We start from the raw sequence: 25,593 nt of genomic DNA on the forward strand, positions 1-25,593 counted from the left end.
GCATCTCCAATCTCTTTGACGTCGGAGGGTTCATTCTCTAACATATCTTCGTGCTTTGGTCAGAATGTCGCCTGCACCTTGCCTTCGTCTTATGCATCGAGCCTTTGCTTGCTTTCTCCTCTTGAGCTCACACTTCTTGTGAACTTGTGTGTTGATTGATGTCCTTCTTGTCCATGGCGTCCGCTTATATATATGGCTCCCCAAGGATTTGTCATGGGTCGGCTTGCTTAGATCGACCTGCCAATTCGGCGAGGTCGCGCACACTTCACGTCGGCTCGCCCATGTCGCTAACTCGTCGGGTCCACATGCCCAACTTCGCACGGTATAAGCTCTCCTGTGCAAATTTGCCACACTTAGCCAAATTTCCAACCTTTCGGTTTTTCGACTCCTCATTGGCTTGTCGTGCTTGTGCCCCAGGCACCTTTAGCCGACCGCCCTAGCTTGTCGCTCCTCCAACTCGTCTCATCGTCACAACAATCATCACAACCAACGCGTCCGCCGACTCGTCGCTCACCTGGCTCGTCGCATTTAATCGAGAGTGCCCACCCAAATCGTCGCACATCGCATTCCGTGCCTCGTGGGCTTAACAGATTTGGACTTGGATTTGCAATTTAGATGTATGAAGTGTGTGGTACTTTGAATCATATTCCATTTCAGCTTGCTTTGTAATTTTGTCTCTCGTCCACTTGCCTTTGCTACCTGCACATGATTTTCAAATGGGACCTATAGTTTAAAATTTTCAATATCAATGCATTGTCATATAGTAATTTTAGTATGTAACTTTGCAAGGCTTTTGAACAATGTTGGACTTACTTTTGTCTCATAATTATGGATAATTTTAGAAAAAAATTCATTTCATTTATAATCAACATATTGATTATAATTTGTTATTATATCAAGTATAGTATTATTATTAACATATTGAATAAAAATAAATATTAAATAATTTTCATACAATATTAAGTTATTATTAAATTTTGAAGAGCAAAATTTAATAATAAAGCCAATAAACTTTTTATAAGAAGGGAATTTCCTAATTTATAAATTAAAAAATTTATATATAATAATTATACACTAATATAGAAGTTAATGTAATTTTAAAATTGAATTGTTGTTATTTTTCTTCCAAATAATGAAATAAAGTTTCAACTTATTCCAAGGGCTAGAGTGAGGTTCCTGGTATCAGTCTAGCTTATACTTATAGTTATTAAAAGTTCATAAGGTGTGAAACTCTTTACAAAAGTATTTATCAATGCATTAAAGCTCATCATATCACTAGTGGGGATTTCAACCTAAATAAAGAAGATAGCTGTAAATGTGTTAGAAAACTTGCACAGATGAATCTAGCTAGTAAAGGTTGAACACACAGCTTTGCAGAGAAAAAAAACTAAAAGAAAATCGAAAGAACAAAAAGAATTATGTTGATCAGAAAATAGGTTACAATGCTTATGATATAGCATCACACTGGGTGAAGATCTCAAGGTAATGCACCATAGTGGTGATCAATGAGAGGACTCAACACCTACAGCATGTTTCGGAGAGAACTAGCCAGTTGCGGAGTGAAATGAGGAGCAAATCAAGGAGTAAATCATGTAGAAAGGATCTTGCATGTAGTCCCATGCATGCATGGATAGTCAAAGGTGCCAATCTAGTGAAGATTCCAATGTTGAAGCCTTGCATGTCAGTGAATTCTCTAACTAAGTGTTTGCATGTGCCAATAATGAAGGTCCTAGGTGTGTAGTACCTCCAACACCCCCCCTGAACACCACTATGGGGAAAAATAGAAAATGGGCTGTGGAAACTAAGGGCAAAGGTTACCCAAAATACAGTGCAACTTGTACTAAAATTGAGGAAAGAGGGAAAACCTCGTGGGAAAACCCCCCCTCAAAATACAATGTAATCAAAAGAAATGAGGAAGAAAAGATAGTTGCTAAGCAACTGTGTCCGTCACTCCAAGACAATCGCGCAGGGAGTGAAACTTCTGCTCAGTGAATGTCTTGGTGAAGATGTCTGCCGTCTGTTCTGCTGAAGGACAGAACTGCAAATCAATGACCAGATCATGTACTAAGTCTCTGATGTGGTGCATATGGATCTCTATGTGCTTCGTCCGATGCCGCTGTACTGGATAACTGCAAAATTTGAGAGTGCTCTGGTTGTCACACTAGATGACAGTGGGCTAGTGGAATTGGATGCCCAACTCAGTGAGGAAGTGCTGTAGCCACAGAGCCCTAATGGTGATGTTCACTACTCGTATGTACTTTGCCTCAGCTGAAGAGAGAGAAATAGCCGCTTGATTCTTGCTCGACCAACAGATAGGGCCAGACCTTAGACTAAGTGAATATCCGGAGGTGGACTTGCGATCAAGGTTGTCACCTGCCCAATCAGAATCTGTGAAGCCAAGGATATTCAATGCAGTGCCTGCTACATAGTGAATCCCGAAGGTGATGGTGCCCTGCACATATCGGAGGGTGTGCTTGGTAGCTTTCCAGTGTGGCTCATGTGGCTCCTGCATGTATCTCGAAATTGCCCCTACTGCATATGAGAGACCTGGTCTGGAGTGGGTGATGTACAATAAGCTCCCCACTAGTTGTCGGTAGAGAGTATTGTAAACTAATGGAGTGTCACCTCCATCCTCAAGGCGGACCCCAAACAGAAAAGGAGTCGATGCTGGCTTGGAGTCAGTCATGTGAAATCTCTCGAGGAGATCCCATGCGTACTTAGCCTGAGAGAGTTTGATGCCTATGGCATCCTAGCTGATCTCAAGACCAGGAAAGAAGTGTAATGGACCCATGTCCGTCATGAAGAACCTATCATGCAAGGTCGTCTTGACTGCAACAATGGCTGAAGCCAAGCTACTGGTGATCAGGAGATCATCCACATACAAAACTAAGATAAGAAGAGAGTCATGTGTCCTGAGCATGTAAAGATTCGGATCAGACTTACATCTTTCGAAGTTTTGTGATAAGAGAAAAGAATCCATGTTCGCATACCAAGCTCTTGGGGCCTGCTTAACGCCGTAGAGAGACTTCTTCAGTCTGCAGACCAAAGAGGAATCTTGAATGAAACCATGTGGCTGCTCCTTGTAGATCTCCTCAGATAGGTCTCTGTGAAGAAAGACATTCTTCACATCTATCTAATGGACTTCCCACCCCTGGGCAGCCGCAATGGCAAGTGCAAGGCGTATGGAATCCATCTTTGCTACTGGAGCAAAGGTCTCATCATAATCAATGCCATGCACTTGCTAGAAGCCTTTGGCTACTAGCCTGGCTTTCTGTCTGGTGATTTGCCCATCTGCAGCACTCTTGGTCCTGTAGACCCATTTGCATCGGACAAGTTTCCTTCCTGAAGGAAGGGGGACCAGATCCCAGGTCTGGTTCTCAAGGAGGGAGTTGTACTCCTCCTCCATGGCGGACTCCCAAGAGGGATGCCCAGCAACCTCAGCATAAGACTGCGGATCAGAAGACTGAACCAAATGACAATGTCGGGATGGTGTTGGTTCAGTGGTAGTGAGGGCAAGAGGAGGCTCAATAAACTCTAAGCCAGTCCTCCGTAGATCAGAATTATTCCCCACAAGATCATTTCTAGCAGTTGGGTGGTCTTGTGCATATATCTCACTTAAGTTCCTTGTTCTCTGATTTATGACAGGAGAAGTTGATTCATTGCTGGAAGCCCAATCTGGGCTTGGATGTGGATCATCATATGCATGCACTGGATTTGTATTTGAAGACTCTGTCTCTGCATCTGCATGCTCTACCTTGGCATCTGCATGCTCTATATCTGCATCTGAGTGTACTGAGTCATCAGCTCGGTCATGAGGTAGATAAAAGGTGTCTGCATGCGGCAATTGAGGTGCATGTGAGAGACTTTCCTCAAATTGGACACTTCGCTCAATGATGAGCTTGTCCGTAGAGGAAATCAGGAGTCAGTATCCCTTCACACCATCAGGGTATCCAAAAAAGATGCACTCAATGCTCTGTGGATCAAGAGCTTTTCTCTTTTCAGAGGGGATCCTCGCCCATGCTTGGGAGCCGAAAACGTGGAAGTGGGTGACCTCCGGTTTAGTGCCACTCCAAGCCTCAAAGGGGGTTTGATCCTGGACATATCTATGAGGAGATTTGTTTTTCGTGTAGTTAGCACAATTAAGTGCTTCAACCCATAGCTTATGAGGTAGTGACATAGCATGCGGCATGCAGGAAGTCATCTCTTTGAGAGATTGGTTCTTTCTCTCAACGACTCCGTTCTGCTGCGGAGTGTATGAAACTGTGCGCTGCAACTATATGTCGGACTCAAGGCAAAGGTTCTGAAGTGTTGTGTTAACATATTCCCCCCCATTGTCTGTACGGAGGGCTTTGATCTTTCTGTCTGACTGTGTCTCAACTAGTGCTTTGAAATCTTCAAAGTGCGCAAAAACTTCAGATTTGGCCCTAAGAAGATACACCCAAGTATACCATGAGAAATCATCAATAAATGTAAGAACATACCTTGCTTTGTTGATGGAAGGATGAGGAAAAGGCCCCATGAGATCACTATAGATCAGATCTAGAGGAGAGGAAGCCCTGTGAGTCTTGTCGGTGTCAAACTTTTCTCTAGGATGTCTGCCAAGGACACACCCGACACAAACTCCTTTGGAGAAATTGATATTTGGCAAGTCTTCCACCATCTCATGCTTGCTTAGCTGCTGCATATACCTGTAATTTAAGTGACCAAACCTCTCGTGCCAAAGCCTACTACTATCATCAACATGTGTAAGCAATAAGGAGGATTCAGATTCAATAAATTCAGAAAATGTATACAGTCTAGCTCCAATGTTTACCTCACCGGTTGCAATTTTGGAGCTGCTATGTAGGTTATATATGTTCACTGCATCTAGAGTGAATTCCACTCTCTTTCCGGTGTCGGAATGAGTGATTTGATAAACTGAAAGTAGGTTTACCGAAAGTTTTGGAACATGAAGCACATGTTCAAAGCTTCCGTGTAAAAGTTCCACTCTACCTTTTCCGGTGACCTCTATAGGTGAGTCATCTCCCATGAGGATGTGAGGTCCTTTGCATGCATCCAAAGAGGAATAGACTTCCTTTGCAACAACCATATGATGTGATGCACCAGAATCTATAATCCATGCATCAGGGGAAGAGTTAATTGCAACTAAAGCATGAAAATTGTTACCTTTCCCGTGTGGCAGATCCTCAGTTTTCTTCTTGGTGCCCTGAGGGATGTGGTCCCCAAGGTTGTGCTTCTGAAGGATTTCTGCCATTTGGTCAATTTGTTTCTTCATGCAAGAGGATTCTGGATGGAATCCTCGGTGACAGTAGGTGCATTTGTCTCCTTTCTTCCCTTTCTCATTTCTGGAGCCGGAGGAGTCATTGAAGGGCTTGGTGTACCCTTCCTTCTTTGGATGGGAATGCGCTTTTCCCTTGTCTTTTTGCTACTGATTTTTCTGATTTGAATCAGATCTGTGATTTTTATTGTGGCTGCCATCATGCACAGCAAGTGCATGCGCTTTTGGAGGTTTGATTTTCCCCATGCCAATGAGTTTATCTTGCTCAAAAGTGAGGGACTCCATGAACTCTTTGAGAGAAGGCATAGTGTAGGATTTACCTATTGCGAGCCTTACTGAATGAAATGTAGACACAAAGAACTTGGCGACTCTCCTCCTTGGATTTGTCAATTCTGCAACCCTTGGGTTGTAGCAATAGATCATTATATTTGGTGAAGAAGGCTTGAATTATGTCATAGTTCTGTGCATCCAATGAGAGAAGCTCCACTTCGAACAGATGGCCTTTCATCTCATCCTGTTTCCCGTAGAGTTCTTCAACCTTTTTCCAAATCTCATTGGGAGTACTGTAGGCAGATAGATGATACTGCAACTCTAGGGAGATGCACATGCATATGGATCTGTGGGCATCATCCATGCGGTTGAGGTACTTGGATTTCTCTATGGCTGAAGTGGGTTCCACTTTTGCAGCCATGGTAATCTTGTACAACCCTTTCTGACGAAGGTATCAAGCCATTTGGTCCTTCCATTCGTGATAGTTGTACGGTGTCAGGATTGATGCTTTGGGAAACTCCATTTTTCTATCGATCTTCGATCTCCAAGCTGTAATACCTGCAAAATAAAGTATTGGTGCGCCTTTTATTTAGCAACTTGTGGGCTTTGATACCATGTAAATGTGTTAGAAAACCTCCACAGATTAATTTAGCTAGTAAAGGTTGAACACACAGCTTTGCAGAGCAAAAACACTAAAAGAAAATTGAAAGAACAAAAAGAATTATGTTGATCAGAAAATAGGTTGCAATGCTCATGATATAGCGTCACTGGGTGAAGATTCAAAGGTAATGCGCCATAGTGGTGATCAGTGAGAGGACTCGACATCTACAACAAGTTCCGGAGAGAACTAGTCAGTGGCGGAGTGAAAGGAGGAGCAAATCAGGGAGTAAATCATGCAGAAATAATCTTGCATGTAGTCCCATGCATGCATGGACAGTCAAAGGCGTCAATCTGGTGAAAATTCCAATGCTGAAGCCTTACATGTCAGTGAATGCTCTAAGTAAGTGTTCGCATGTGCTAGTAATGAAGGTCCTAGGTGTGTAGTACCTCCAACAATAACAATGATTAAGCTCAACAACCATATTCTTAAAAATAAAGTAAAAAATATTATTTACAAATAAATATAACTTATAAATACAACTTCTCTTATATTTAAATTAGCTATTTAATTAAATTTTCAATATAGTAATGTTTTTTTTTATTCCACCTTATTCTACGTATTTTCTTTTATAATATCTTAACTTTATATCATTTCTATATTAATATTTTTGTGGATATATCATCGAGACGATCTAAATTCTGATAAAACATTATTGATATATAGACAATCTTTCTATTTTAGGTTAATTTTGAGATTAAAACATGATTACACTTAATTAGTGAATTAGAAACGAATGAAATGTTTTACGGTGTGTATTACGAAGGGGAAATATATTATTTTTTTATATGAATTTATTGAATTGATATTGAATAACTTAGTGATATATTACATATTTATGTCACGTGAAGCATGCAGAAAATGTTGGCACGGTACGAAAATTTTTCAGAAGGAAGTAACACAACGAGTACAGCAAAAGAGCAAGATGTCCAGGTGACGGCTCCTTTTGATATAAATGTAACAATTCATTTCCATTTTTTATTTTTTTTTAAATAACAGTGCTGAGATCTAATATAATGTTTCCTTACTTCGGATGATAATTGATCTTATATTTAATTATATATGAATTTTGATTAAATTTACATGCTATATAATGTGTTAATTTTATAATTTTTACTTAATTGGAAAATTATAAATGACTATTTTATAACCATTATTTAGAGTTAATGACTATTCAATAGGAAATGTTTGATACTGAACTTAATAAGAATTACCAAAAGCACAACCATAAGTTGAAGTAAGTATTTTTACTGGTATTAAATAGTTTATTTTTGTCGTTTAAATTAAAAATAAGGTCGATTTAATTTATAATTAAGATTATTAAAAAAAATTAGTTTATTTTTTAAATATAAAAATTATTTAAAAAAAAATAATTCTATTAATTATTAAGTCAACAGTTCAATTTTTATTTGTTTAAGTTGAAAGCATTACAACTTTGGCACATAAATAAGGAAACTTAATGTGAAAACCTTCACCACTTAATCAATTTGGAAACTTAATGTGAAAACCTTCAGCACTTAATCAATTTGTTTGATGAGAAATGATGATGTTGTTTAACATTAATTTTTCTTGGTTTGATTTGAAAACATCACTACTTTGTTACAATAAATAAGGGAATTTGATGTAAAAACTTTCAACAATAAATTAATTTGCAAAAAATGATGTTGTTGGCTCATCGAATGTTGCATGGGACAATCAAACCAAACTATATCCTAAGGTCTTTAATCTATGTTGCAACACAATGTCCATCTTTTTAGGCTTTATAATTGGCAAGTGCTTGTTCAAGAGCATGTTAGGCATAGTTATCAATCTATAATAGGGTGTCTTGAAATAAGAAACGTGTTGTTGTTCTTTCCATTTTTGAGGGGAAGTAGAAGAGAGGAGCATGACTAATATGTGACAAGTCTCAACATGCTAAAAATCATAGCATACATCACAAGAAAATGACCCATAGAATTGTGAATAACTATATTATAATTGTTCTATTAAATGTGAAAATAATCATATCATTATCTATTTAAATGGTAGAATTAGGATGTGTATTAATGGGGTGTAGTTTACCACATATGTTTTTCCATCTATCTAGAAATGAAAGGAAGTGGAAAATTGCAATATACAACCAAGAAAATGGGAAAGATTTATAGAAGTGATTGAGGAATACACAATCATAATTAAAGATTGTGGCGAGGAGGAAGCCAAAATTTGCCAAACACGAGTGGAAATAGATTTGTAGGTTTTTGGGCAGTGAGTTTATTTTCATAGAGAATAAATATTAGCATCTTGGAAAATGAAGATATGACAATCAAGAAGTGATTATGTGGAAGTGACTATGTGGGCAGGTGGTCATAGTGTGTTTGACATTGATAAAATCTAAGGAAATTGATCCACATGGCCAAGTAAGAATGGAAAATCTGTGAGAGATATAACATACACTTCCTAGGTTCATGAAACTATTTTGAATGGAAGTCACCTTTTTATGCAAGGTATACCGAAGACAATATCATTACAAAGGGGAAAAGGTTTGGTTAATGCCACAATGACCTCCATTGGTGGAGGCATGACCCCATTAATGAGGTGAAATATCTCTTCTATAGCATGCATAGACAATTGAGTCAATTTGTATCACCAACCATCACAAATTTAGAATTATGAAATGGGCATTTTGTTTACCTTATAACATGGGACCAAAATAAGGATTTGAAGTATTTTGTTTTCTCCATAGTTCTTAGGTTGGTACCTTGACCTTAACGGTCATTGTGAGTGTAGAAAAAGGAACACCATTAATCATATCAAATATATGTTGGTGGTGCCTTTCTTATACTTAGTAGATTAAATTAATTAAATATATGAGGCCATTTTATCGGGATTTCTCTTATAACTTAATTTCAGTTTTTATAAATACAATTAGGTGATGGTTTGTATATAGGAAATTCTCCTTTCCTGGCAATTAGTTACTTCAATATTTAAGAATTTGAAGGAGTTCACTAAACTGCTTGGTGTAGGCATTGTACCATAGCTTTGTATTGAATAATATTTTAGATTGATCAGTGACTAGATGTTTCCCTCCTATAGGACTTCAATGATAACATACTTGGAAGTGTTAAACTCTATATCGAAAGGCTAATGAATGTTGGGAAAGCGTAAAACTATACTTAGTAGATTAAATTAATTAAATATGTGAGGCCATTTTATCGGGATTGCTCTTATAACTTAATTTCAGTTTTTATAAATACAATTAGGTGATGGTTTGTATATAGGAAAGTCTCCTTTCCTGGCAATTAGTTACTTAAATATTTAAGAATTTGAATGAGTTCACTAAACTGCTTGGTGTAGGCATTGTACCATAGCTTTGTATTGAATAATATTTTAGATTGATCAGTGACTAGATGTTTCCCTCCTATAGGACTTCAATGATAACATACTTGGAAGTGTTAAACTCTATATCAAAAGGCTAATGAATGTTGGGAAAGCGTAAAACTAAGGTTGAAAAAAAGACATGCTTTAGGTGAGTAAAAGTCTTGTTTTCAGGAAGGGTCCAAGAAAAATGAAGTTGACTTGAAGGGATATGCAAGGTGTGGAATTGGTTTGAGAAAAGGAAAATAAATTTGAGGTAATAATTCATTACCCCGCCTCCCCATGTCTGCAAAAGAAACTTTGAGAAATTTTAGAAATGAGTGGCATAAGTCAATGTAAAAGAGGCTCCATATTTTAAGATAAACACATATACTAGATTATGAAATTAGAAAACCTAATCTGTAGACAAACGATAAGCTAAAAGAAGATTTATATCTCTTTACCTACAACTTATGGGTGCATTAAAAATTCGGAATAATATAAAAATGAATGAAGTGATCATCTTAGGTTTGATTGAAAATCAAGATATAAATATGCCATCAATATATTTGATGACACAATAACCCAAAGACAACTTTTATTTATTTACGAGGCACATCAACGTTATTTGAGTGTTGATAAGGCTTGACCATCCATTAACTTTTCAAATCATATCTAAGTGGAAAAATAAGTATTTAATGATGCAACCATGGGCTAATCTTAGGAGAGGTACTACTATCACCCTAACATGTTTCTCCACTTCACTTTTAGCCACCTCTTTAAGGATGAGTGACCTATCCCGCAATTATATCATGAAATACAAGCAAATCCAAAATATTAATTATTTGAGAGCCCAAGATTGAGCTATACAAATATTATGGATGACAACAATATGCAAATATTATAGATGACAACAATATGATACAAATATTCACTTTATGAAATAATAACGACCTAAATCAAAGATAAAATATAACTTTGAAAGTACAAAGATTAAATACTTTAGGAAAACTTAGATATAATGCTTCATGCAAGTCAATTCGAACATTTATAAGATCAATCATACATCAACTAGATCCAACTTAGATCAGACGATGCATTGATTATATAGATCCTATAAACCATATATAGCTTTATGATCTTATCTTATGAGGTTAAAACCAATTGATAAATCTATCCAATTGATATGAAATTAAGCTGAATAATTTAACTCGAAAATTTGGTTCCCAATTAACAAACAAAAATTATATATTTTATTGATTAACTAATAATACAAACAAATTCTATGAAAGTTAATTAACAACTTGGATAATATCGCATGTACGGATTAATAAATAAACTTGAATAGGTTCTAAAACTGGGATATAAAATAAACAAGTTTATGAAAATGACTTTTTAACTATGTAAAGTAACCAGAATGGAAATATAGATTCCAATAATCGACAAATTTTTTATCGTATCAACCTAGCAATTTCCCACCCACCTTCATTCTTCACCAAAATATGATACCTCCCGTTCCTCTTGAGTATTCCATACTTTGTTAAAATTTTAAATTTTTTGTGGAAACTTGGCTCCGAATAAACCTTTTATACCCCACACAGATTATGTGTTGTAGCACTTCATATTATTGTGTCCACACTACTCTCCACAACCAATTCTCTACGCCATCATCTCGCACTTTCCATAACTTTGCACTCCTATATCTTGCACAATCAAATGTTCTACATTGTAATACCACTTATTTCTATAAGGAGTTGTTTCTTGCTTTATAGGCCATATTTAGTGAAATTCACAAAATACTTATTTTTTTCCATTCAAGGGAAATCAAGTAAGATCTAAGAAATCCCAATCTTCAAGATAAAATGTGGCAATATGGTGTTATGTGAATCAAATCTTTTATATTTTGATTAATAAAGTGTTTTTGTTAGTTAATTCCCGATTATGTTTCTTGTACGTTCGAATGAAAGTGGTATATGATGAAGGGATTCTTTTAGTAAATTCCATTAATGGTCTGAGCCTTTAAATGGATAAGAGCTCTATAATGTGACTCTCAACTTATCACATATATTAAATTTCATTGGAGGAGTAAAGAAATATGGAGAATTAAAGGAAGGAGGAGGTGTTTTGTTGAGATACTTAGCATGAAGGGATTCTTTTAGTAAATTCCATTAATGATATGAGCCTTTAAACGGATAAGATCTCTATAATGTGACTCTCAACTTGTCACATATATTAAATTTCATTGGAGTAGTAAAGAAATATGGGGAATTAAAGGAAGGAAGAGGTGTTTTATCGAGATACTGCTAAGTCTCTCTCTCACCAAGCTATGGAATTATATTGGTTGATGATGTACCAATGGTATTTGAATTTGATACTTCAATAGAAGTTAAAGAAGAAAATATGGACAATTGGACTACTAAATTTTGAATCATTCTCAAAGCATTTAATTTCATAGAACTTATTTCCTGGTGTGCTTGGTATTTCGACTCCAAGAATATAATGATTTGGGTGGCTCTCCAAGGAAAGAACCTAGTACTCTTGACTCCCAATGTATTCAAAAGAATTTTGAGGTTGACTGATGTGAATATGAAACTCAAGTGTCTTGAACTAGGTTCTTTCCTCAACTCTCGGGGAAGAGGGGTAAATGAACTCAATACGTCGATGGTTCCATCATCACACTGCCAAACAAATTTCTAATCCGTTAGTTTGTTAGCATTAGTGGAACCTTTTCGAGGCTTATACTAGTTGTTTGCATGGATAATGGAACGAGATTCAACATCACATATATCTAGGTTATCCCTTTACATTCTATACTTCTCATTAAGAAAGGAAACTATGTTTGATGGCGAAAACGTGATTTCCAATGAAATTTCAATACAATTGGGAAATTATTTAAGAATCAAAGAATTTTGATATGGCTTATTAAGTATTAGTAGTAGTCTATTGTAATTTATTCAATGAACTACCTTTGTGGAATAATGTGAGCCTTGAGGTTGAACTAGTTCATTTTTTGTACCCTATTATGTGGAGACAGAATCCACATTTTCATATTTTCCTTTTCAAGAAAATTTTGTTCTGAAATTCATACATATATTTATAGGAGTTGTACCATAAAAGATAGTTCAAGAAACACGAGCATTTTTGGAAAGAAAAAGGGTTTGCATATAAGAAGAGACTCAAACATATAATGATCCAAATTTAAGAAGGGAATGAAGTGAAACACATATTTAAAACATAACATAGAGATATCGTGAAACTGAACTTCAATTAATAAATATAAATGCTAAGATTGTTTACATGAAAAATGAAAGCAAACTAGCTCAAATGGATGGTGGTAGTGTATCTTCGAGAAGAGATGTGACGACTACACACCTTTCTCAACTATGTTAAAATGAGGCTTAAAAGACATTTTATTATGAATAAACAACGAGAAACCCTAAAGATCCAAATGTATAACCCTAGGAGATGAAGCGCCAAAGGCTTATGGGCCCCAATGGGTTAAGTCGGAATGCTAACTTCTTTGGGTCAAAACTTTGGCATCCGATCTATGTTTGGGACCTGAAAGCTGCTAAAAATGGAAAACTACCAAAATAGTAAAATTGCGTTGTGAGCTAGTGCAATAGGTGGTTTTCTACCAATATCCGACCGGATTAGTCTTGAACCCTTAGGAAGCAAAGATATCCATTGCGTTGGGTGCCTTGCTGAGATGGGGAAACTTATATTGAACATGGTCCCTTGTGAACCACTTTCCTTGGTGGAGGAGCTAGCTAAATTTGACAAATTGATACACATGGATCCTCTATTGGCCAGTGTTCTTAATTTGCGTCTCCATGATTTAATCAATTATGCCTTATTCAATGCAACCTGGGTTGAACTCTATCGGTGTTAGTTGCTATGAAATTTCAGATGTGTCCAACAATGGTGGATAGTGTGGTCGAAGAAGGTCCATATTGAACACTAGTGTAGGCCAAGGAATGGGGGGATATTTAGCTTAAAAGCATCATCAACTACTAACTTGGCTGTTGTGTAAGGTGCATAGTAGAGTGGTCGAATATTTTGATTGGCCCCTCCAAAGCATTCCTTCTACCAATGTAACCAAATCTTATCTCCCACTTGAAACTTGTGTGGTGCCCGACGCTGATCATGATGTTGTATGTACTGACCATTGGCTTTGTGCAATATATCATGGACCTTCTAGTGAATGTACTGATTCATTCAATAAACTTGGTAGCCTTTTTGGCTTCATATTGAACATGTGCATATTTTTCCTAGATAGTGTGAGGCATGGAAACTTTTAGGGGCTAATATTCGCCCATGGGCTAATTTTCTATACCTTTTCCAAAAAAAAGGTTCGTTAATTTCCATTTTTTTGTAAAATTGATTCGCCCAAATTTTATAGAATGAAATTATTTTACCCTAAAAATCGCCAAAAAATTATATATATACTATATAAAAATATTATAAATTTGAATATTTTTACAAAATATCTCCAAACATTTTATAGATTTCATATTATGGACTTATGGGATTCGCCAAGGTTTCTAAGATAAATTTCCATCCTTAAAATTTTCCCTGGTGTGAGGGGTAGTGTGACATCAATGGGACATAATGGTTGAAATCCTAGGCCCACTTCAAAGGGGCTATGGCTAGTTGAGCTATGGATATCTCTATTGTAGATGTGTTGAACATAGGGGGGGTTCTCATCCCATGTTCTTGGATTCTTGGTGTTGTACATCCGTAAAATTTGCATGATAATCCTATTCACAACCTCTATTTGGTAATCAATTTTTGGGTGGAAAGTAATCGACTTGAAGAGCTTGGTGTCCAACAATAAACAAAGGGTTGACTACAATGCACTTAGGAATCTATTATATCGATCTAATATAATCGTCTATTAGATCCCAAAATATACGCATACACATTCGAGGGGGAGCTTGCCAAGTGGCTTCTACTGTGATACACTTCTTACAAGCAGCAAAAATGGCCATTTTAGAAATTATATCAATGGCCACAAATACTTGGTAATTACCATGCTTGGTATAAACAAGCCCAAAAATCTAGTTCATCGAGGAGGATTCCCAAGGTTGGTTAGGTGTAGGAAGAGGGGTGTATAGGCCTTGTTGGTTTGGCTGTGGTGTAGACAATGCATGATCTGATATACTTTCTAACATTTTGTTGCAGTTTTTGCCAATAAAAATACTTCTGTAGTACTTCCACTATATTCTACACGCTAGTGTTCCCTACGACCTGACTATAATGTGCGTCCAATATAAACTTAGCAGACTCGCTTGAAGGAACACAAAGGTGTCCCAGATGACACAATATTCCATCCTAAAAGTGGAAGTATAGAATTGGCTTGCCAATCATCAACATATTATAGGTTGTAGCAAATTCCAAGTCATTGTCGTAAAGCTATAGTCATCCAAAGGTCTCACGCCCAAAAGAGTTGAGAACTGTGTTTAGTGCCACAATCAGGGGTCGACTAAGGTATTTCGCAACGTGATTGGTGTTGTCCTTATTGTATCTAATGCTGAAATGGAATCATAGAGATATGTGGACCATTTTTTATGGCGATCATTCTACAACTTCCCATTTTTTATCATAAATTGAAGTGGTCAGTGATCTATGTGGATGATCATCTCCTTCAACAAAATATAATCATTTCATTTTCGACAGGCCTGCAAAATGGAATACATTTTCTTATAATAGGTGGAGTATATTCAGACAATATTAAATAGTGTCTCATTATGATAGGCCACTAGATATCCTTTTTGAGTGAGGAATGCACCAATAGCATAGTTAGAGGCATATGTCTCAATCTAAAATGAGTGTAGCAGGTCTGGAAAGGTAAGGGATGGTGCATAGTAAAGGCGGTGTTTCAGTTCAATGAATGCCTTCTACTATGACTCGGACCAAATTTTTTTTTCTTTTGCTCCACTCTTGGTAACTTGACTTAAGGGCCAAGTGATATGTGAGAACATCAACATGAATATTTGACAGGAGTTAGCAAGGCCAAAGAAGCTGCAAAGATTTTTTAGAATCGTCGGCACTGGCCAATCCAGAATGACTTGGATCTTAGCTGTATCCACATGGATATCTTGCTCATCAATAATGTAACCCAAAGATTGGATCTTATCAATGCTAAAGGATCATTTTTCCAGGTTAGCACATAGCTTGTACTACCGCAAAGTGTGAAGGAACTGAAAAATATGTTGCTAGTGCTTTACCCAATTCTTCCTAAAGATGAGGATATCATCCAGATCTATAACCATGAATGAGTTGGTGAAACCCTGCAAGATGTCATCCATCAACCTCATGAAAGTTGCGGTGACATTTATCAAATTGTAGGGCATGTCGAACCATTCAAAACGACCCTCCTTGGACTTGAAGGCGATCTTCCATACATTCATGGGTTCTATATAGACTTGGTGATGGTTAGACTTCAAACCATCAATCTATAGAATCAGGTATCTGTTCCTGAATGTGATTTTGTTTAGAGCCCGATAATCAATGCAGTGTATCCAGGTCCAATCCTTGTAATGTATGAATACAATTGGGTTGCCATAAGGTGAGGAAATTGGTTAGATGTGCTCTTTTTGTAGTAACTCTTGGATCTTCCACTTGAATTTCTCATTTTCCAGAAGAGAGTGATAGTAGATTCGCCCATTAGGTAGAGGTGCACCAAGGTCCATATCGATCGAAGTCTTACCTAATAGTGCAAAGGTATACCCATGGGTTATGAAAAGATCTCCCTGTAATCTTCCATCATATTATCCACTTGATTCTATTGCGTGGAGGATCCCTTTCTAGAGGCCATGGATGTGACCACGATCTTCCCCTTATTTGAGATCAAATCTAGTAAAAAACAAAAACATTCCCAGTTTGGGAGATGCTCTTACTACATTACTTAACATAGATCAAAGAAATCACAGTAGGCGGAGCTACCTTTGTTATCCTGTATAGTTTTATGCCCAAAATAATAATAATAGTACGAGGTCTGGACTCATACACAACATAATGCTTCCACAAATACGGTTCACCTAACAAAAAATCACAATACCTCACCCGTGAAAGAATTGAATCTTGATGTTGTAGGGTAGGAAACACTGTTGATTGACACACATATCTCATCCTTGGTGGGGCCACCCATTGGTGTATGACTGCAGGTGTGGTGTCATTGATAAGCCCAACCATTTAACAATATTTGATGAGATGAGGTTCTTCTATCTCCCATTATCTACAATGAAACATAGCGGGACACCCTTCGCCCACATTCGTGAGTGAAAATGATGTTGATCTTCCTCCAGATCTTCATGCTCACTTTGTTGGACCTTGGTGGTGGTAACAGTGGCACTAGGTTTTGCATCAATGCTTTGTTTCACTCTGTCAAGATCTAGTTCAAAGTCGAAACTTGTATTTAACTCTAAATCTTTTAGCTCATCCACTACTATCTGCTTTGTGTGACATTCATTTGTGTTATTATTGGGGCTCTTGTTGAACTCACACCACTTTATGCTATCTTTATTTGCCTTCCCACTACTATTCTTTGCTCCTGGCTTCAATGGTATTCCCTAGGGTGTTCCACACTGGATCTATCCTTTTTTCCACTATTTGGAGGCGCCCTTGCTTTGATTCAAATTCATAGATCCAAAGTCTCTCTTCTTCTGTTTACATTTTCGCTCGATTTTCATAGCATATCGGTATATTTTTCCATGCATGGAGATGTCTAGAAATTTTGTTTCTTCGTGAATGTACTTATGCAGACAAACATGGTACTTGAGCACCATATGGTATTCAAATTTCTTGACACCTAGCTTCATGTGTAAGGTATGCAAGATATCAATGAACTCTGTCACATATTGGTCCCTTTCCAGTCGTAGTCTGATCCATTTTATGTAGGTGTCTTCATAGCTTCCAATAGGGTAATGTTATTCCTTAAAAACATCCTTAAAAGAGTTCCAAGAGGGTGCAGATGCAAATAGTGGTGACCCCTCCATATCCCTTTGCTCATAGTAAGTTTCCCGCTAATCCTTCACGCAGGGGGTATCCTTAACGAGTACATAAGTAATCTTTTCTCTATTGAAAAAATTATGAACATAAAAATATCCTTCCAGCAGATATAACCATTTATCTAGAGATCTACACCCATCATGCCTTCAAATATATGAATACCAAGATTAATTTGTTCGTTAAAGGGGTTGGCACCTTCGAAATGTATGCTAAATGAATATGCGTCACCTATTAGTATTTGCCAAAGGATCTGGGAAAAATTATCCATCATCTCATTCCTTTACCACTCGAGGGCTATTTCAGGAAAAGATTTGGTAGGATCTTTTGCTCCCTTGTCTTTCTTTTCTTCCTCCATGGGTGGTCGTCGCAGTGGGCGAGGCCAGTCTTGCAAGCTGTGAAGCCGTTTGAGTCCCAATTCCTTATACCGTGACCTTATTGGGGACATGCACAAAACAATAAAGAAAGAGAAGAATACTTTGATACCACTGATACGAATTCAAGAAGGGAATGGAATGAAACACAAATTTAAAACCAAACACAAACATAGAATGAAACTGAAATTCAATTAAAATGTAGACATGTCAAAATTGCTTACATGCAGAATGAAAGCAAACTAGCTCGAATGGTGGTATCTTATCTATGAGAAGAGATGTGATGGCTACAAACCTTCATGAATTGTGTTGTAATAAGGCCCCAAGGCATTATTATCATGAAGAAGTAATGGGAAACCCTTAGCATTTAAAATTTTAACTCTAGGAAATGAAGTGCCAATGGCTTATGGGCCTTAATGGGGTAAGTTGGAGCGTCAACTTCTAGGGTCGTAATGTAGGCCTACGATCTCTGTTTGGCGCACACGATATCCTGTTTGAAAGTCTATCCGAAGAGAACAAATTCTTACTCCTGACAAAATCTATGATTGTTGTTTGCTTTTTTCCCCAAAAGGCAATTTTTAGGGCCTTAAAATGGCTCTGGAAGTTCAGGACCTAAACACTGTGAAAAATAGAAAACTACCAAAATAGGAAAGTTTGGATGTGAGCTAGTGGAATTGATGGGTTGCCACCAATATCCACTTGGATCATATAATAAGATTATATGGATATAAAGAAAGTCCCTTGTTGCTTCCTATATTTTTTTGTTACAGATAGTTTACCATAAAAGTATGCATACAATATTGTTCTTAGTCAATTCCTTTTGACGGGAAAATTAAAATATATTTTGTTTTACTAGCATTCAAGATAGTAGATTTTGTTATAAATAATTATTTACACTTATCTCATATATGTGAGACACTTAAGCTAATTAATTTGAAGGAATATGAACCTATCAACGAATCTGATCTTGAAGGGCTATTCTTTGAATACTTGTCACCAATAATGTCTAGAAATGTGTTTATGGAAACATACAAGGAAGTTGAAGGCAATGAAATGGAAACACCAAAAAGAAAGGAAAAAAAATGTATATAATGATAACCTATTTACACAAGTTAGTAGAAAGTCCTAGTAATAGAGAAAGACTACACAAAGAGGGAGGAATATTTCTACTAGGTAATGTTCATCAACCCCACTATCGTGTAGGGTTTCCTCATATAGACATAAAATAATGAAACAATTACATCCAAAGGAGAGAGTAATGATTAATGTTTTGCAAGACATGATGCAAAATAACTGATAAGCATCATCATTGGGTAATTATATGGGCCTTAATTCACCTCCTAGCTTAGTCAAACCAACTATTCTCACAACTTATTGTATACTTTTGATTATATTTTGTTTATGAGATGAGTTAGAGTTGGATATTTTGCTTTGTGGTCTAATGTGCATTTAATGCAGGATTAAAGGATAAAAGCAAGGAATTTTGGCAAAGACCTTAGTCAAAACTCGAGTGGGACAAGGGAGAGGAATTCTAGAAGGTAAATCCTCCTAATTTACTACCCCCCAATTTGAATATTCCTCTATCAGCTCAGATTGCAAACAGCCAAATCATGAGGACTAGAAGGCAGCCGAGCAAGTGAAAGTCAAAGCACTAGTTTATCTTGAGTTTGGGAGCCGAGCCTCCCTAATTTTCAAGCAGTCATTGGAGACTTAAAACGTATAAGTAGAGAGGCCTAGGACCTAAGTAGGATTCTGATTTTTTATTGTAGAACTTTACTCTATTTTCAAGCTGCAAGACTTGTGACAGTTTTTGATGTAATTCATTGTTTTGCTAATAAGAATGAGTTTCGTTTCGAGCCAGCATTGAGTTAACTCAGAGGGCTGAAGCTCTTGTGTTACGGCCCAACCCTAGCAGCCAAGGCTCCTTTTTATTGTACATGTATGCTAGTGTAGTTTCATGGTTTAATCGTTCATTTGCTTAAGTAGCTGCATTTCCATTACAACAGTGTACCATAGATTGGTTGTGTTTTAGTTTGCTTCCATTTGTGCCTTCTTTCAGTTAGCACGTTAGCAAGGGGAAAAATATCACCATAAGGTTGTCAGCAGGTGTCTCGACCTCACCTCCTCCCTCTGGGACGATGATTAGAGGAAGAGACTCTTCAGCAACCCCTAAAAACTCAGATTTATTGTTCTTGCATGAGCTTTGGAGTTTGTCGTCTTGATTCAGTACCTGGTTCATTTCATCGTTATCTTTTTCCATCAGTCTCTTTTTGTAATAAGGTCTCACTCATATTTTCAGTTTCTTCAGCACTCTCTTAATGCATAATATATGCGAAAGATAATAAATCCCATCTTTATCAGATTATACCCGTAGATTTCCTTATCGTTCGATTCACAACAACCCTGACCAATTGCCATCAATCGCGTGTCGCATATTCATTTCAACGCTTGACTTTAGGCGCTCCAAATCTCCACTGTCGATCTGTTTTGCTTGATCCAATAGCTATTGCGTCACCTGCTCGCCAACTAGCTTGGCCGATCTCCATCGTTGATCAATCCTGCATGATCCAACGGCTATCGCGCAATCTCGCGTGAATTCTTGCATGACCGATATCTGACCGAGAGCACGCGAGAAAAGTGGTTTTCCCGTGCTACGTGTCACCCACTTAGGCTAATCGCGTAAAATTTAGGAATTCCACTTATAGCTTTGAGGGCGTGCGAGAAACTGCTTACCACCTACGAAGACCGCTCCATCATTCAACACGTTTTCCACCCTTCTGCTGACGCGTGACTTGATGTGATCCATCCATCTATTCACTTAATCTCCGCGATAAGATCTCCACCGCTCATCTTCTGTTAATCTTGTTCGTTGATCGATCCATCCATCTATTCACTTAATCTCTTGCGATAAGATCTCTGCCGCTCATCTTCCGTTAGTCCTGTTGTTGATCCGTCCGATCCAATGGTTCCTATGCACTGCTGCTTCATTACGTCCTCCTTTCGTTGATTTCGAACTTCGATTGCTTTTCCACTTGACTCCTTCCTGAACTTTGTTCTGCATATTATTTAAACATTTCCACTCCTGAGCTTTTATTTGGTTATTCAATCAGACTCCAACACTGTTCGATCATCGCAAACACCAAAAAAAAAAAAAAAAAAAGTGAAAACAAATTTAGTATAGTTTCCTTGCTTACAAATTAGTATGGTTTGATGCTCTTTACTTTTCTAACTTGGATAACAGCATTAGGTTGGTATTGATTTAACAATTCTGCTTAGCATAGCTGTTTAAATGGTTAATTAGGATATAGTGTGATTTAGCATTACATGTTGTTTTCTTCATTACTGCAATAGAGTAGCTCTCTTAGAATAGATTTGCTCTTCTTCCATCAAAGAATCATGCTTCTTCTGACTCTATAGAAGTCTAGCTTGGAACCCCTGGGGTCTCTCGCCAGATGAATAGTGACAACATGCATGATCTTCACTTCTACTTATGCATATACCACTGTCACCTCCAAGTTTGTATGAACCCGGGTTGATAAGTAAAGCTGGTAGCCCAGGAGTTGTAACATCCTTGCTGCAATACTGGCGCTCATGACCTTTTGAAGCCATTGCTGGGGAGGTGTCTGAGTAGAATGTGATTACCGCTTTCTTTTCCTCTATTTCTAGTCTGTTTTTTTTTTCTTTTGTTTCTAGTCTCCAATTTTCTGCCATTAGTTTATTTCTTCAAAAGTAGTCTAGTAGCTTCCTTTCTTTCAGTTGTCATTATCCGCTTTCTTTTCAATTTTGCAAGTAGAATTTCAATTCATCAAGTTGTTTTTTCTGTCAGTAGTTTTCATTCGATTAGCAATTTCATTTCTGCAAAGTACTTTCCAGCTTAAAAAAAAAATCTTCTAAAAGCCAACCCAAAAACATTCCCTTTCATGCCTCATAGGAATAGGGACAATTTAGGGAAATTCTTGCCAAATACCACCATTGTTGGCATTATGATGTATGTGTTGTACTTGATGGCAACCCACTTGTAGTAAAACAACTCACTTGTATATGGTAACTAGATGAATCTACGTAACTAGATGAATCTACAGGAGAGATATTAGAAGTGACAGAATGCATGGCAGTTGTGTTTCCGGATGTGACAAAATGCAGGGTAGTTCAAAGGAATCAGTTCAGAAATAATGTACAATGGAAAATCTCATTATAATAGGTCTATTCAAAAGTAACAAAGTCATGGTACAAGAGAACAGGATGAAGGAACAAAGGACTACATATCAGAATAAAGAAGTTGAATAAAAAGGACAATTTTAGGTATGTTAAGTTGTATACGCGGGTTCACTGTACAAAAAGAGCGTATACACGCATGTTAACAGAACAAAAGAAGCGTATACGTATACATGCACTTTCACAAGAGGAAAAGCACGTACATGTTGGAAAACCAAGGTTTTGGTCCGAGGTATTGACATTAGGTATTTAGTCCAAGGTATTGGTCTTAAGTGGTTTTGGTCCAAGGTATTGAGAAAGGCCTAAAACTATATAAGGAGGAGAATATCATTAGGCCAGTGTGTGCAAGTATTGAATATCTTATGAAGTGTTGGATCATATATGCAGGTTATGACCTTCTGATGCTTTGCTTGATCTGAACTAAGGATGCACCTATGTGGTTGATGATGGATTATGGATCAGGATCATAAAGCATGAAATGAATTATCATTATGTGGTTTGATCATGGACAGTCTAGATCTGAATACTGACGCATGTTTTATTCTGTAAATGTTATGATCTGGGTATGACTGAAGTCTGGAATAGCTGTGAAGTTTTAAGTTAGTATTTGCAGATATGTACATTGTTTCGCTTTGGTAAAAGCGCGTATACATGCTGGTTCGACACATCAAAGTAGCGTATACCTTATGAACTATGATGTTTGAAGTTGCAGTTGGTTTTGGTTGTTGATGTAGAGTTTTTGGTTATGCTTTCTGTTCTGGTGATTGCATTCTGGTGATAGTACTCTGAATATTCAGATTGATTGATTGTGATGAGATCTAATGATGGATCAGGATCATAATTACTTATCATTATGTGATCTGATAATGGATGGGCTAGATCTGATTGATAACATATTTTATCCTTTATACATTATGATTTGGGTATGTCTGAAGTCGGGAAGTGCAACGATGTTATAAGTAAGTATTTGCAGATCTATACGTTGGTTCAATTTGGTGAAGTTGCATATACACGCTGGTTCGGCTCTTGCAAGTAGCGTATGCAAAAGAAAAGCTTAATGTTCAAGGATGATTGATCTATCAAATCAATGCTACTGTTTGTCAATGATGTCTTCTTAGATTTGAATGTAGAACTGAATATATAAGGAAATTGAGTCTGATTGATTGATTGATTGAGGAGGATGGGTGATCCTTGTTGCTATCTGTTTAGAACTCCATAATATGACAGTAATATCTTTAGAATGTCACTGATTGGTACAGTTTGTGGTTCAGAACTTTTATGATTAAGTATCCTTAGAGATATACGCAAGTGGGGCTAAAGGAAGTAGCGTATACACGCAATTTGCGTTCATCCAAGTAGCGTATACACTCTTATGCATGGTTTTGAGGTTACAGTTGGTTCTGAATGATGATGCAGTGTTCTGGGTTCACATCTGTGTACTGGTTACAGTGATCTATCTGTTCCAGTTGATTGGTTGAAGTTTATTAAGTATGAATGAATGATTCAGTTGTGCTAGAGGTTCAGAGGTTGAAAGTAATTGATTGAGTTGTGGCTGATTCAGAGAGTGAAGATTGAGTTTTAGTGATGCAAATATATTTGATGTTGTATTGCAGTTATGATTTTGAGCTTCAATGTTGTTGATGGGTCCAGTATGAAAATTTGATGAAACGTGGCCCTCAGATTGTATTGTTTTGTACCAGGAGCATCCAGTCTGAAAATTCACGAAACGTGGTCCCTGGTGGAAGAGTGGAGCTTTTCTGTAGGTTGGCACCTACGAACTGGTAAACATATTAGCCAGTACAAGAGCCAAGGGGTTGGAGCTGCCTTCCAGTAGTTGATGGAAAAAAAGTGAAGGTTTTAGCCTTTAGTAGGCCGGCGCCTATGTACTAGTAAACATATCGGCTAGTACAAGAGCTAGGGGGTTGTAGCTCCCTTCCAGTAGAAGCTGAAAAACGAGAGAAGGTTGTAGCCTTCTGCAGGTGGGTGCCTACGTACTGGTATGAGTCTGCAGCAGTACAGGATTGTAAATAGCTTTTCTTATTATTAAAAGATGACAAAGACGACAACAACAGGTGGTTTTCACCCACATTGGGTTTCCACCTTAAATCTTGGTGTTCATGTGTGCTGCTTATGTGTGATGGTTTATTCTGTTATTGCTGCACATGGTTACCGTTTAATGTTTAATAAAGTACTGATGCACTGATTAAAGATCAACATATGATGAGTTAAGTGAATCATAAGTTCACTGGATATACGTTGGTTGCCTTAAGAACAGTTGCATGCACACGCGAGTTCCCTTCATTGAAGTAGCATATATAAATCTGATTATGGAAATGAAAATGTTTTTGATTTGTAAACATTGATTCCACCCCCCTCTCAGTATTATTTCCAACAATTGGTATCGGAGCAGGTCCTTTGGCAGAAGCTTAATCGCTTGAAGGAGATCCGTAGAAACAATGGGAAAGAAGCTAAAGAGAAAGGCATCTCAAAGGAACTATGACAGTGGGAGAGACGATTGGGGATTATGTGGAAGCAACTCTTCAGATTCAGAATCACATCAGAATGAAGATGAACAAGCAAAAGAACTATCAGGTATGAATTTGTTGCCCTCTAGTGATACATTTCTCTGTTCATTTGAAGATGATGAAAGTGACAATGAAACCACTGAATTTTCTCTTATGGGTGAAAGAGAAAGATATCAAATAGAGGCAGAATTTAAAAATCTCACAGACAAAATTAGAGATCAACAAGATCTATTGGAAAAAAGGGAGTGTGCCTTCAAAGAAGAAGATACTAGACTAAAAGCTCAACTGGAGGAAGGAAACAAAGTAAGGAAGCAATATAAGGAAAATGAAAATCAATGTCAAAAGCTACAGGATGAAGTGACATCATTAAGAAGTGAAGTAAACAAAAGGAGTACAATAATCAAGAAACTTAAAGACAAATCCAGTTACTATGAATGTCTTGAAGCTAAGATCCTCTCTTTAAAAGAAGATCTTGAAAAATCAAATAAGCAGAATGAAGAACTACTCCGAGCACTTGAAGAACAATAAAACGAAGTTCTCGAATTAAGGCAACAAGTGGAAGAAGGAAGAAAATCTAAAGAAATCATGAGGAAGTAGTATCTTGAAAAGGAAGAGCAATATTAGGTTGAGGTAAATATCCTAAAAGGTAAATTAGAAGAAAATGATAAGATTTTACGATTTCAAGATAGTACTAAGATTTTGGATGATATTCTTAGTAGTCAAAGGTCTCCCGCCATCAAATCTGGTCTTGGTTTTTATGAATCTGTTGAAGGTGAATCTAGCTCATAAGGTGAGGCAAGGAACTCTAATGCAAAATCTGAAATGCTCAACAGCGAGATGAGAGGTCAACCCCATCAACAACCAAGGAAAGAAATTTTTCAAAGAAAATATAGTCAGTTATTTCCTCCAATGAATAATGTTGAATGTTTTATA

At 37.2% G+C, this 25,593-nt stretch overlaps 1 protein-coding gene across 9 annotated transcripts in view; it reads left to right on the forward strand.

Annotated features, from left to right (window-relative positions):
* The window catches only part of LOC149212085 (MADS-box protein SOC1-like), a 334,072-nt gene that overhangs the window by 96,783 nt on the left and 211,696 nt on the right, over window positions 1-25,593 (forward strand). For 5 of the 9 annotated variants that reach the window (XR_016250208.1, XM_089390558.1, XM_089390560.1 and 2 more), the window contains exon 2: window positions 7,058-7,163. Coding sequence is in view for 8 of the 9 variants with exons in the window: in XM_089390558.1 (XP_089246684.1) it covers window positions 7,058-7,163 (106 nt within the window). In the remaining variant the exon portion in view is untranslated. The remainder of the gene's footprint in view (window positions 1-7,057; window positions 7,164-25,593) is intronic. The other 4 variants (XM_089390563.1, XM_089390561.1, XM_089390559.1 and 1 more) reach the window with 2 other exon arrangements.

This window comes from Pinus tabuliformis, chromosome 1_1 (genome assembly GCF_031772625.1).
Source record: "Pinus tabuliformis cultivar Carrire ecotype Pingquan chromosome 1_1, CPIR1, whole genome shotgun sequence".
NCBI classification, from domain to species: Eukaryota; Viridiplantae; Streptophyta; class Pinopsida; order Pinales; family Pinaceae; genus Pinus; species Pinus tabuliformis.